The sequence below is a fragment of the Orussus abietinus genome, unplaced genomic scaffold (assembly GCF_000612105.2).
Source record: "Orussus abietinus isolate OABI.00-Male unplaced genomic scaffold, Oabi_2.0 scaffold77, whole genome shotgun sequence".
NCBI classification, from domain to species: Eukaryota; Metazoa; Arthropoda; class Insecta; order Hymenoptera; family Orussidae; genus Orussus; species Orussus abietinus.
In genome coordinates this window covers 17,671-29,008 of record NW_019394245.1, presented here as the reverse complement: position 1 = coordinate 29,008, position 11,338 = coordinate 17,671, and the positions used below count along the sequence as shown (strand labels likewise).

Here is an 11,338-nt window from a genome sequence, read left to right as displayed (position 1 = left end):
CACCCGTTGGATTTTGACTCCGCTACGACGTCGGAGGCATCCCGGCCTGCCGAGGAACGACGCTTCCTCCTCTTCTTTTTCATCTCGACGGGTTAAGCGATTTTTCGAGGCATGCAAAAGGTGCCCGACACGGGCCGCTTGACGATCCGCGAGCGAGCCACTATCTCCTCTTCTTTTCTCGGCCCGTTGGAGAGAGCCCTCTAGGCCGGTGAAACGACCGCGGGGAAACTCGATACAGAGCCAGCTTCTGGGTTTGCTTTTCGAGGGGTTCGTTTATTTATCCCTGGCCGGGATACCGCTTGGAATAACACGCATTGCCGGCTTCCTCGTTAAAACGCGTGAGAAAGCGTAGAAAACTCGGAGAGTCGCAGTTTTGGACGGGCCGGTGAGAGGCGGGGACGCATTTACGAATCTTTTCGCTTTTACGACTCGATGAATGCTTTTAAATTGACTTAACTTTGCAACGACATTTGCATGTACGCTTCCCTCATGTCGGAATATAAAGAATGGGCGCATGGAATGAAATTTTTCAATGATTTGAGACTGTATCTAATGGTTTGGATACATGGTATTTGTGACTCTCCACAGGCACATAAGGATTCAATCATTAATATCATCTTCATCGTTATCATTCATCGTGGTATCAAAAGTCGTATAATTTCTTTATTCATTCAGGTTGCATGCAAAATTTGTTCGAAATTATTCGTGATTCAATCCTTTGCGAGGCAACACGCATCTCTTTTATATAATAAATTAAATTATTCGGTGGAGACACGAGTGAGAAATTCATTTACAATCTGTCCATTGTGGTGAGACTGATAACGCCGTCTCCGATCTATGTTATTTAATATCGTCTCACGTCTATATTATGTATTTACAATACTGCATATCACGAGCCCTAATCAATTCCTGTTTCTTATATTTATAGTTATACCGTGAATTTGACAATTAACGTAACTTATTATAAATACAAAGGGTTTATGTATCGTATACTATAGTTTAATAATAATAATTTAACATTCCTAACTATCGAATTCGCTTACAGCCAGAGCGGCAACGGCGCTCGTGATTATTAGCCAGTTACAAATTAGTTATATTCCAAGTCGTTTTAATAAATTTCATTGACCATGTAAGAGCACTTATCTATAACTTGGCCTTCGACGTGACAAATTCGTATTTATAATATACATATATTTATAAGTACAAAAATATAGAGAAATTAATTACATCTGATACGAAGATTGAAATTTCGGAGAACACCATAAGTTAAAATAAACAAACAATAAAACAGACACATTTGTACGATCTAAAATACTATTCACGTAAGTGATATAATTAAACATTTTTTACCTGCAACGCAATTTCACTTTCTGATTAAAACCAATAGAAATTGATTTTTTTAAGGTACCAATGATGCCGCTATATGTTTCCCTTGCAACAAATGGCTATTTTTTATTTCAAGGGAAGAATCGATTTGTAAATTGAATATTTTGATATTAAACATTGAATAGACAAGAGTGACGTGGTCTTATTCAATAATTAAATATCACTATCTGATATTCTTTAAAAAATGATCCTTGATGGCATCATTAGTGTCACCGCGAAATAGAGATATAACCGTAACATGTTTTATGATCATTTTAAATATAAAAAAATGTTTACATCGAAGCACAAACTTAATCGTTAATAAAGGATGAGCCCTGAGTGTGTCGGTTACAATAATTCATCCCTTGTACAACGAATAGGCGACATGGCTTTCCAGCTCTTGTGATAGCTCCGCACAACGCTCTAGGGGCTACTAAGTTGGACGTGGCAATACTGAAACAATGAAATCTCATCATATCAATCATATCTAGCATATGTTTGTGAATTCAGCGAAGAACAGAGTATAGAAATATAAATGTGCATTTTTCATCAACGCTTGTAATTATTCTTAAAAGTGTACCTTCTGGTTGTGGACGATTGACGGGAGTTTCGTTGAATTCGTCGTCTTAATTCGGCTGCATCTTCGAGCTGATCGATATCGTCAAATTTATCGTAGGGGTCATTGAAAACGTCGCCATCATCACTATCTTCTGATATCACAAAACTAGGGCTGAAGTTCCCAGTATTTCGGTGTGCCTTACTCGAGTGCACATATGAACAGGTCATTTTTTCAGATGCCCTCCTATCCCTCCGACACCACGAAAAGGCTGATTGAATACAAGCCATAATCTTTTCTGTAATTTTAAATTACTTGTATAATAAGAGTTTCTACCATTTTTTCGTTTGTTTCTTTTAATTTTACCTCCAGAAAGGTTGAAATACTGCACAATAATGTTCCAACTATTTAGCGCCATTGTAAGAATTCTAACACGTAGCAAACTAATACTCGTTATGGAGCTATGATTAGGAACCTTGGTGAAAGTTGTGGAATGCCCATTTTGTATAGGATTAGCTAATTGCGTATTTTTTCGGTTATTTCCGAAAATGTACTGTATTCCAACTGTCACAAAATGCACTGAAACCAATAATTGAATGAGTTTTCGATAGATTGCTTTTTTAGTACAAGTACTTACTTATTGTTATTAGAAAGATCAATGCTGTAATGGAGAGAAAGTCAAGTGAGGCATCCGATCCATGTTTTAGATATGTCACCAGATTTAATGGGACGATTCCCATTATAGTGGCTCTCGTTAAAAAAGGAGCATGCAGAAAGGCAGCGACCACCATGGCTAATAATATATAAATGATGTGTAAAACGATGCGAAAAGCTCTGTGCATCTGCTCACCTATGAAAATACGTATATTAGTAATGAGGTTATTTATATAACAACAATGTGTACAGTGATGATAGGATATTAACATATGTAATTAATCATTATTGTAATGTCCTGCATCGTACATGAAATCTACTTGCAGTTTATAATCGAGTTCTGCAAGGTTATAATGTTTCAACAAACCAGTGTCACCAATGTAATCTGTGATCCAACCAAGCTTCTGATCTATTTCACTGTGCATTCTATTAGTAATATCCCAGATAAAATTAACAGTTTCATTGATTTGGACAAGTTTTTCCAGTGTCTTTTCATATCTATCAATGGCTTCGGTATTCTGTGATATAATTCGATCTGTGCTTGACTCTATTTTGTCCCATATAAGCTGTATTCGACTTTGGATATCTACGAGATCCTGAAGTACGGTTTTATGATTTTCATCCAGCTCATTAGTCTGTATTATGATATCTTGATTTGCTTTCTCTGAAAGAAAAAAAAAGATATTTAGTTATCGAGAAAAATTTGTTTTAATTATCATTAAATTACCTAATCTTTGTTTTATATCCTCTGTCATGGATGCAAGTTGCGCATGACCTGAACGAATAAGTGCCTTTTCATCGTACAGTTGTCTCAGATTTGTAGTGACCAGCTGGTGTGCAGAAATTTGGGCATTCTTAAGATGTTCCTGTTGTTGTAGTAAAGCCTCATTTCCTTTTGTTAATGAAGATAAAGCATCCATGGTCCTCTCTTCCATGCGCTCTTGACTTTCCTTAGATTACATTAAGCATTACTATTCAGTCATTTTCAGTATATAAACTTAGTTTTACATATAACAATATACATTTTATGTAGAATTCTACATACATCAGCAATAATAAAGTTAATTTTTAATTTCAGGATGTGAATCATATATCATGCTTATCATTCAGGATCGTCATTTAAGTATGCATTCTCTATGATTTTCAATAGCATTTACCTTAAGGGATGACAATGTTTTAATTTGTGAATGCGTAGTACTCATAAGTTTATTAACAGTTAATTCTGTTAATGCTCGAAATTGCATGTTGCGAGCAGCATAACACACTGCTCTAGCTCGGTTGCTCATCAAGTGATACGCATTCCATGTATCTGCATCCATATCTGTCGTACATTGTTTCAAAGACTGCAAAGCAAAATGTTTTCATTTTTACCTTGGGAAAATGGTCAATGCCACAATTAATTTAACTTTTTGTTACTTATGCATTATAATTGAAGTTAATATAATCATTTTCACAAACTGCTGCATTGATTAGCAATAACTGAAAAAAGCTGAGTAAATTGCTAGAGTTAGAGAGAATTAAATGTATGTATGTACATTGGAGCCTGTAAGAAAGGGTGGGGGAAAAAAGATAGGGGAGGTTGCAAGTTTTAACACGTTAGAATGGCTGTTGCCTCTATATCCTCATAAGGTATTTGAACTTCCAGAAGGAAGAACGAAACGCAATTATGTTTTAAATGTCAATTAAAATATAATTTAAACAGTTGGAAGTTCTTTTAAAAATGAACTAGTTCAATAAAAAGTTCAGTAAAGGTATCAATAATAATGAATTACAAACCATTTCTGCTGTGCAAGGGAACATTTTTCTCCCTTCAACTGCAGATTGACAATTAAGTAAATTGACACTTAATTTGCCAAGTTCTTCTTCGGACATTTGTGCACATGATTGTATCTGTATGATTACTTTGTGCTGACATGACTCCAAAGCCGAAGACACTCGAATTTCGGTAAGTTTCGCAGCTTCCTGAAGAAATTTTTCATCCTCTGTTGCCGATTCATATGGAATTGCAATAAGAGGTACTCCATCGGCAATTAACGCAGTCGATTCACGTGGTGAATTATTCCAAATCCAATCAAATAACGACGCTTCAGCATGCCACAACTGAAGGGTGGATATAATCAACAATGTTGTGAGTTTCATTTTTTTTAGATAAAGGATGACTCTGCAAGTAGAAATAAAAATATTTAATTGTATGAGGCTTTATTTTAGTGTAGTCATTGAATTTTCAGATTTGTTAGTATGATAATATGCATGCTCTGCTTTGTTTAGACCACAGAATAACAACGGTGTAATAAAAAGATACTGTTTTGTAGTTCTCTTCTGTTCCTTATTACTTTAAATTAAAGACAGTAATCAGAAGAAAAGGGGAACTAGTTTTTTGCAACAAACTGTGACAAAAATAGACGGAACTTTGCGCATAATCGTTGACACTCTTGACATACCTGAACTTAAATGTTAATACACTTTTACACTAATATTTTGAGGAGACTCGAATATCGACTGAACGGTTTAACTTGATGATGAAAATACGTTTAAATTACTTTGAACAGTTTTTGTAGTTATTTTTTTATCATCATCAAACTTGAAGCGCGTATTTACCTTGGCAAATTCGCAAACTGAACAATACAAATTTAAACTCAAAGCAGTTCGTTACATTTCGGCGATAAACGTGTGTAGGTTCTCACCCATGTGCGTGCTATACTCCACATAGAATATAATCGGTATTTCGATGTCGCAAATATGTAAGGTAGATATATACGAAATTTCATTAGAGATATAGACAAGATAAAGATAAAATCATTTCAAAATCCAGTTTCTGTGGATTTCGGAATACATCTATAATTCTTTGCAGGACAACGATTTGGTTTAAATACCTGCTGTCGTGTAGAATGTCGCACTGTGATTGGTAATTCCTCTGGATCCGCCGGCCGATCTAACGGAATGACCAATAACAACGATGCATTCTACTTTTTCGCAAATGGAAACCAAATCACACGCAAAGGTGGATATTTTTTACACAACTTTCACAATTCGTCAATATATACCAGTGGATGATAGTTTTGCAGTTACGCTAAGTATTAATCAGTCAAGAACTATTGGCAATCGTATTATTTCATTTATTTCTCATCGCTGATAACGTATTCCATTGGTTGTTTCCGTTGTAACCTGTGAAGCAATTGGACAGTTGATATATAACGGGTGGAATAAGAGAATGCTAGAATAATGATCGGCACCTGCTGCTTAATTCAACTGCTAAGCAAGTTTTTGTGCAAAGAGAGAGAGTCGCAACAGGGCTTTCCGTTTTCGTCTGACACTCGCCAATTTGTTAATCGACCTAACCTGATCTTGTATCCATCGGTGCGCGATAGAGAGCGACAAGAGTCCGGTATAATATCTTCTCTCTCCAGCAAGTTCTTCGACTCGATTCGTGCAGAAAGTAGCTGAATATAGCCTAAGCGAATGTCGGTTGTGCATAGACGTCCCCAGGGTAATTGGGTGCATCAGCCATCCCCGTACCCCAGATTTCTCAGGAATTCTGGAATTCAGGATACGAGGTATTCGGGACATCGGAATATTATGGAGTGAGGCGAGGGACATTTTAAGCGGCTTCTTTCTTGATCTATTAGCGCCGGCGGTTCCATATTTAATTTCAGTCAGATACGGCCTGGTATCGAAGTAGATTCGAAATCGAAGCAGCGGTCGCGTGCTGGCGTGCATAAGAAATCGCGCGAATTTATGTCGACGGATTGCACGGGACCTCGAGGAACACTTGGCTTGGAATTCTGGATATTTGGATAAGTTTAACGGTTCGAGAATTTAAAGGGGTCTCGGGATGGATTCGAACAGTGCGGAAGGCAGCGGTGGCGGCGGAGATGGTACAGTCGATCGAGGGCGCGGAAGAGGATCTTGGAATCCACTAAATAACTCAGGGCAACGATTCGCTTTACGACGGCCACGTAATTCTACCTCCGAGAACCATGGACCAGGTTAGTTGATCGTTTCCATTTGGACTTATTTTTACATTTTTTCTTTTACATACCGGCCCCTCCTTTATTAACATACTGTTATCCGTTTTGCATCTCCAAGGATTTTATAAATTACAGATTCCAGTAAACCGCAAAACAAGGAGTCTATAAATGAGGTAGTAAAAAATTCAAGGCTTTCCGCCGATGCTGCTGAATTTGTTCCAAAAAGTCAAGTTGTACAGGTTCAACCTCTGGTGAGTCATCTATGCTACTTTTCAATTTTTTGTAGATAAACATTTCTATCGTTCTTAATTACGTTTGCCATTTCGTTTAGATGCAGAATGCTCCAGTTTACGTCCCACGACCTTCCGTCCAAAATCGTCTTGCGAGGCAACCTCAAAACGATCGGCAGGATCATCGTCAGCGGCAGACTCAACAGCAAATTTATGGTTCGCGTCAGCAAACGCACCAACAGTATGCTTTAATGCAGCATCAACAACAACAGCATATGCAGTACCAACAGTACGTAGATACCTCTCGGTATCCTCGATATGGTCAACGTACGCATGAACCAGATTATGGAAACTCCGATGGAGGAGCTGGAGATTTCCGCGAGCAACAGCAGGTTTTTAAACATTAATATTTGGTAGAGGACTCGAGTTCACTGCTTTGAAAATGAAAGTTCCTGTGACTGTGACATTTTAACAGGTGCTAGGAAGTGAAAGCAATGATCAAGGCACAGGATTAACTGGTACAATACGGCGCCTCGAATGTGCTATGCGCAATCTTACAGCATGTCCTGGTCGTTTTGACCTGTTGGTTGCCCCACTGGTTGATATCGTCAGTCCTTATCTCGATCGACAGAGTCCTTGTCATCAGATCGTCTCTGCGATTCTTCAGCAGGTAAGTAGTCGGGTACTTTTAATAACGTCTCACACCATATTAATCTTGATGAACGATTTTAGTCCATAACAGAGGGCAACTTCCGATACAGTGGAGCCAGGTTGTGCACGCATTTAGATACAGTGACATCATCTAATGATCGAGCCACTTCGGTTTTCAGAGAAACCCTGTATGCTCGGTAAGTCAGTTTCAAGTAAGCTTTACCGCCGTGCCTAATAAAATTTCTTAATATTTATATTTTTAACAGATGTCACGAAGAGACCGAGTCGCAGGCTTTGGCTTGGGTGCAGAGAAGCGAAGACAGCGAAGAAAGTGAAAAGAAGTGTCATGGCTTGATTTTATTCCTGGCCGAGTTAGTCGCTCAGATGGAATCGTCCTCTGCTCTAGTCCTCGGGAAATTGCTGATCATGCTGATTTCCGTGGTTTTGAAGAGACCTGCTCCCAACTCTGCCAAGCACATCTGTCAGGCATTAAAGGTATGTGCGAACCGGTCGGATTACGGCCTACGCGACTCGGATACCGGAAATGACCGGCATTCGCCGTCTTTCAGCTGGCTGGCCAGACTTTGGAAAGAGACAGTACCGGGAGTCGCGGGGAAATGGAGCGCGTGATGCACGCACTGACCGAGCTAGTGATCCAGGGACACGTTGATCAACACGTGAGTCGTATGGTCCAGGGCGTGCGCGAGCTCCGGAACTGCAACTGGGGTCGCGTGGTCGCACCTCACGTGCCCGTGCCCCTCGATCCCGATCGTTCTTCGAACACTCCGCAGCAAACCGACGAGCCCGTGCTCTACGGTCCAGATGGAAACGTCCTATCGGCGGAGGAGAGAACGTTCCTGCAGGAAAATGCCTGGGAAGACGAGTGCAGGTCAGTCTGGTTCCTTAATTTATTCCCAACAAGATCCCTCTCCAGAATCCCAAATCTTCTTTTCATATTAATTTATCTACAATTTAGTTTCTCATTAGTATTAGATGCAGGTTTAGAGAACCGTCATATAGACCTTCATATGTCCATTCGGAGCCAGGGCTGGTTAGGTATACATCATGTGATATACGTGGTTCACCGCATGTATATTACAATGTATGATACGTCCCTAGTTTCCTAGCGCGAAGTATATTACGTTATGAATTAAAACGTGGAAAGCGCATGTGTAATATCGTTATTAGCCCATGAAAGTTCACCTATTTGGTTCTAAGGGAGATTCTTATTGGTGATTAACGAGGTTGCGTGTTATGTGTTTCGCAATTCTGCGCACATTTGAAGTCAGCCTTGGAAATTTGAAACGTATGCATATATACATTGTCGATAGCACCAAGTTATACATACAAAGGTTTTTTTTTAATTGGAATAAAAAATTCATTGCTACGTGTAATATACATACATATCGTTGCTCGTATACCGTTCTGACAGATATTCCTCAATAGAAAATAATAAATTCAGTCAGAAACTTAATACCAAATGGTGTTACGTCCAAGGCATTTTAAACACGAGCGTGAATTCAATTATTCATTACAAGTATTTATGCATTTACATGTGTGCTAAAACACGTTAATACCCTGGCAGATACCGCATGATATACATCTGCGGTTTCCGTCATATTTCATTCGTAATTTATTGATCTTCTATGATTCTTCTATTTATGGTAAATTACTCGACTTATGTAATACACGTCGGAAGCCTCGAATGACGCATCATTACCCATCTCTGATTAGAGAGATCATTGTCTCTATCGGTCTGTCGCAGATCCTGAGGGCCAATTAGAACCCTTAGGTTCAAATATACGTATGTGGAGTTTCAAACGATCCTTAGTATTAATTTCGTGAAATGGCAGCATGTTGAGAGCCGTATATTCACCGATCGCTTATCAATTTCTCTGCAGAGAACCGGATTTGGCTGACGGCGACGAGGAAGGGAATTCCGACGAGGACGCTATCATAGCCGCTGCTTACGAAGAGTTTCTCAAACTCGCCCCGAACCAGAGCGACGACAAAGTGCGTCGGTAAACGAACGAAAGTAATCACGGAGTTACGTATTCGACATCGGATACACATCGATACAGAAAACTAACGAGGCGCATAATACTCTCCTCTCAATAGGCGAGCACTTTTAAAGAACCGATCAAGGAAAGCGCGTTCGTCGGTACGGTTCACACTCCGCCGAGCGTAATATATATTTATATATAGTCTCTCTGTCGAAATTTAGACTAGGACATGAACGTTAGTCAGGGGATTACCATTGGATTGCATTTAAATCGGGGCGACGTGTCGTTTCGATGACCGAGGGTAGAGCTGGACATAGTGCCGGAGCGTAGCAGGTAACGCTAATTTTATACGAAACGAAGTAATTTACTCGCAATAAAGCCCGTTAGACGTCATTCATTTTTTTTTTGTTTTCCGGTACATTCGCACATACTCGAAGCTTGGTCGAATTTGGTTTCTCCCTTTCAGGGAATCGACCGAAGTGCTCGTGACCCAGGCCCGCCGTTCAATTTCACGAATCATTGCAGCTTCTATTTTTTCTTTTTACTATTCCATTAATTTCTTTTTAATGGGTCTTCGACGACGACTAATCGCCATCCGACATCGAATATATTTTGCACATCTTGCAGGACCGAAGTACGAGGGTCGACCTCTGATTACAAGCACCGTTAGCCATTGTACTTGAGTAGCTGTTGGTTTTTGTCGTTGTTGCGTTAGAACTGGGAAAAAGAAAGTGTCACGCGTGTTTCCGTATTAATCCGTGCTTCGATCATTCTTTCTTCATTGAGGGTTAAACGAGTACCGGACTTTACGTCTCGGTGGGTGAATGGTTATAAGGCGAGGAATCTGATAGGGATATCGAGACAATTTACGATCTACCGGAATGGTTGGCGAAATACGTGGAGTCGGATGTGAGCACGTGTTGAGATGAATCGAAAGGGGAATCGAACGTCGCGCGACTTTGAAGAGAATCGCGAGGCCGAGCGATGACGACGGTGCTCATTGGAATTCAGAGTCAAGGGCGTATCAGTAATAGATTTCCGACAAAATGTTATAACACGAACGAGCAATTAAGGACGTCATCTTGGCTATGTAGACGCTCCGGAGTTGTATCCCTCGTACTGCGGTTACCGCAGTTAACATTTTACCTACCTTTTTTGAATTAAATGAACGTTTAGAACAGAATAATTAATTTCAGTGCGGATTCCCCGACAATGCTGGCTTTATTTTGTTTAACGCTTCTAGCAGCTTTCGAAGGGAGTCGATTAATAAGCGTTGCTAAAAAAAAGAATTACACCAATTAATGGGCTACCGGTTAATAAGTACTATAGAAATGCCTATTCTCCCGGTAGGTAAAGTGTTAAGTCTGAGTCGCCTCGGATAAAATCGGACTATCGTAAGAAAAGAAATATCATGCTTTTACTTGAGCTGATTCGAGAGATGTCAGAAGGATTAAAAAGAAATCGAATTCAAGTCCTCGAGGTCGCTTTGCCAGGGTTACTCATACTTCCCGAAATAACTTTTCGACCTCCGTCTGTTACCCTCTCAAGAACTGATCACGATTCGTGGAACATTCGAAATGGAGTATAAATGAAAATACAGTAAAGAGTAGTCCAAGAAAGTCGCGCTTTTGGATCGTTCTTTAGGATCTGTTGGTACATATGACACTTTATCGCGCGTGAGCGATACCAAATCCGCCAGATAGATTTTTCTGAGGACCAGAGGTCTATGGAAAGTTTCCCACCGAGGGTCTCACCGCGTCGATACAAACGATTATTGACGCGAATCTGAAAAATCGTGGTTCCTAGTGGCCTCGTCTTGTTTACGAATGCTGTATTTCCCGGTCACGGGCAGTTAAAACGCCAATGATTTACACCTCCTCAGTAAGCGAAAAGCGTCGCCTGCGTCATCCA

At 39.8% G+C, this 11,338-nt stretch overlaps 2 protein-coding genes across 6 annotated transcripts; one reads left to right on the top strand and one right to left on the bottom strand.

Moving 5' to 3' along the window:
• Positions 1-635: 635 nt before the first annotated feature.
• On the bottom strand, positions 636-5,357 carry LOC105694748 (protein brambleberry). Of its 4 annotated transcripts, none has more exons than XM_012415693.2 (9): positions 5,260-5,357; positions 4,352-4,736; positions 3,733-3,918; positions 3,303-3,525; positions 2,943-3,239; positions 2,559-2,771; positions 2,288-2,500; positions 1,946-2,219; positions 636-1,818 (listed from the first exon to the last, which is right to left on the bottom strand). In XM_012415693.2, the coding sequence occupies exons 2-9, from the start codon at positions 4,712-4,714 to the stop codon at positions 1,677-1,679; spliced, it is 1,911 nt and encodes a 636-aa protein (XP_012271116.1). In that variant the 5' UTR covers positions 4,715-4,736; positions 5,260-5,357; the 3' UTR covers positions 636-1,676. The 4 variants fall into 4 exon arrangements, with proteins under 4 accessions (XP_012271116.1, XP_012271117.1, XP_012271114.1 ...); XM_012415694.2 differs by lacking the exon at positions 5,260-5,357 and adding an exon at positions 5,174-5,231; XM_012415691.1 differs by lacking the exon at positions 5,260-5,357 and adding an exon at positions 5,017-5,167.
• A 492-nt stretch (positions 5,358-5,849) lies between these two features.
• LOC105694738 (polyadenylate-binding protein-interacting protein 1) lies at positions 5,850-9,820 on the top strand. 2 transcript variants are annotated; one of them, XM_012415681.2, is made up of 9 exons: positions 5,850-6,129; positions 6,229-6,561; positions 6,679-6,794; positions 6,875-7,165; positions 7,249-7,443; positions 7,506-7,621; positions 7,691-7,919; positions 7,994-8,313; positions 9,326-9,820. In XM_012415681.2, the coding sequence occupies exons 2-9, from the start codon at positions 6,408-6,410 to the stop codon at positions 9,447-9,449; spliced, it is 1,545 nt and encodes a 514-aa protein (XP_012271104.1). In that variant the 5' UTR covers positions 5,850-6,129; positions 6,229-6,407; the 3' UTR covers positions 9,450-9,820. The 2 variants fall into 2 exon arrangements, with proteins under 2 accessions (XP_012271104.1, XP_012271103.1); XM_012415680.2 differs by having other exon boundaries at positions 5,850-6,561.
• Positions 9,821-11,338: the final 1,518 nt, after the last annotated feature.

Bases quoted from the DNA above. Each gene is read 5' to 3' on its own strand.
- LOC105694738 (XM_012415681.2), top strand. From the start codon at position 6,408: ATGGATTCGAACAGTGCGGAAGGCAGCGGTGGCGGCGGAGATGGTACA. The intron at 6,562-6,678 runs GTTAGTTGATCG...TATAAATTACAG, and splicing joins CTCCGAGAACCATGGACCAG to ATTCCAGTAAACCGCAAAAC. The intron at 8,314-9,325 runs GTCAGTCTGGTT...ATTTCTCTGCAG, and splicing joins GCCTGGGAAGACGAGTGCAG to AGAACCGGATTTGGCTGACG.
- LOC105694748 (XM_012415693.2), bottom strand. From the start codon at position 4,714: ATGAAACTCACAACATTGTTGATTATATCCACCCTTCAGTTGTGGCAT. The intron at 3,919-4,351 runs GTTTGTAATTCA...TTTGCTTTGCAG, and splicing joins TCCCTTGCACAGCAGAAATG to TCTTTGAAACAATGTACGAC. The intron at 3,526-3,732 runs GTAAATGCTATT...ATGTAATCTAAG, and splicing joins AAACATTGTCATCCCTTAAG to GAAAGTCAAGAGCGCATGGA.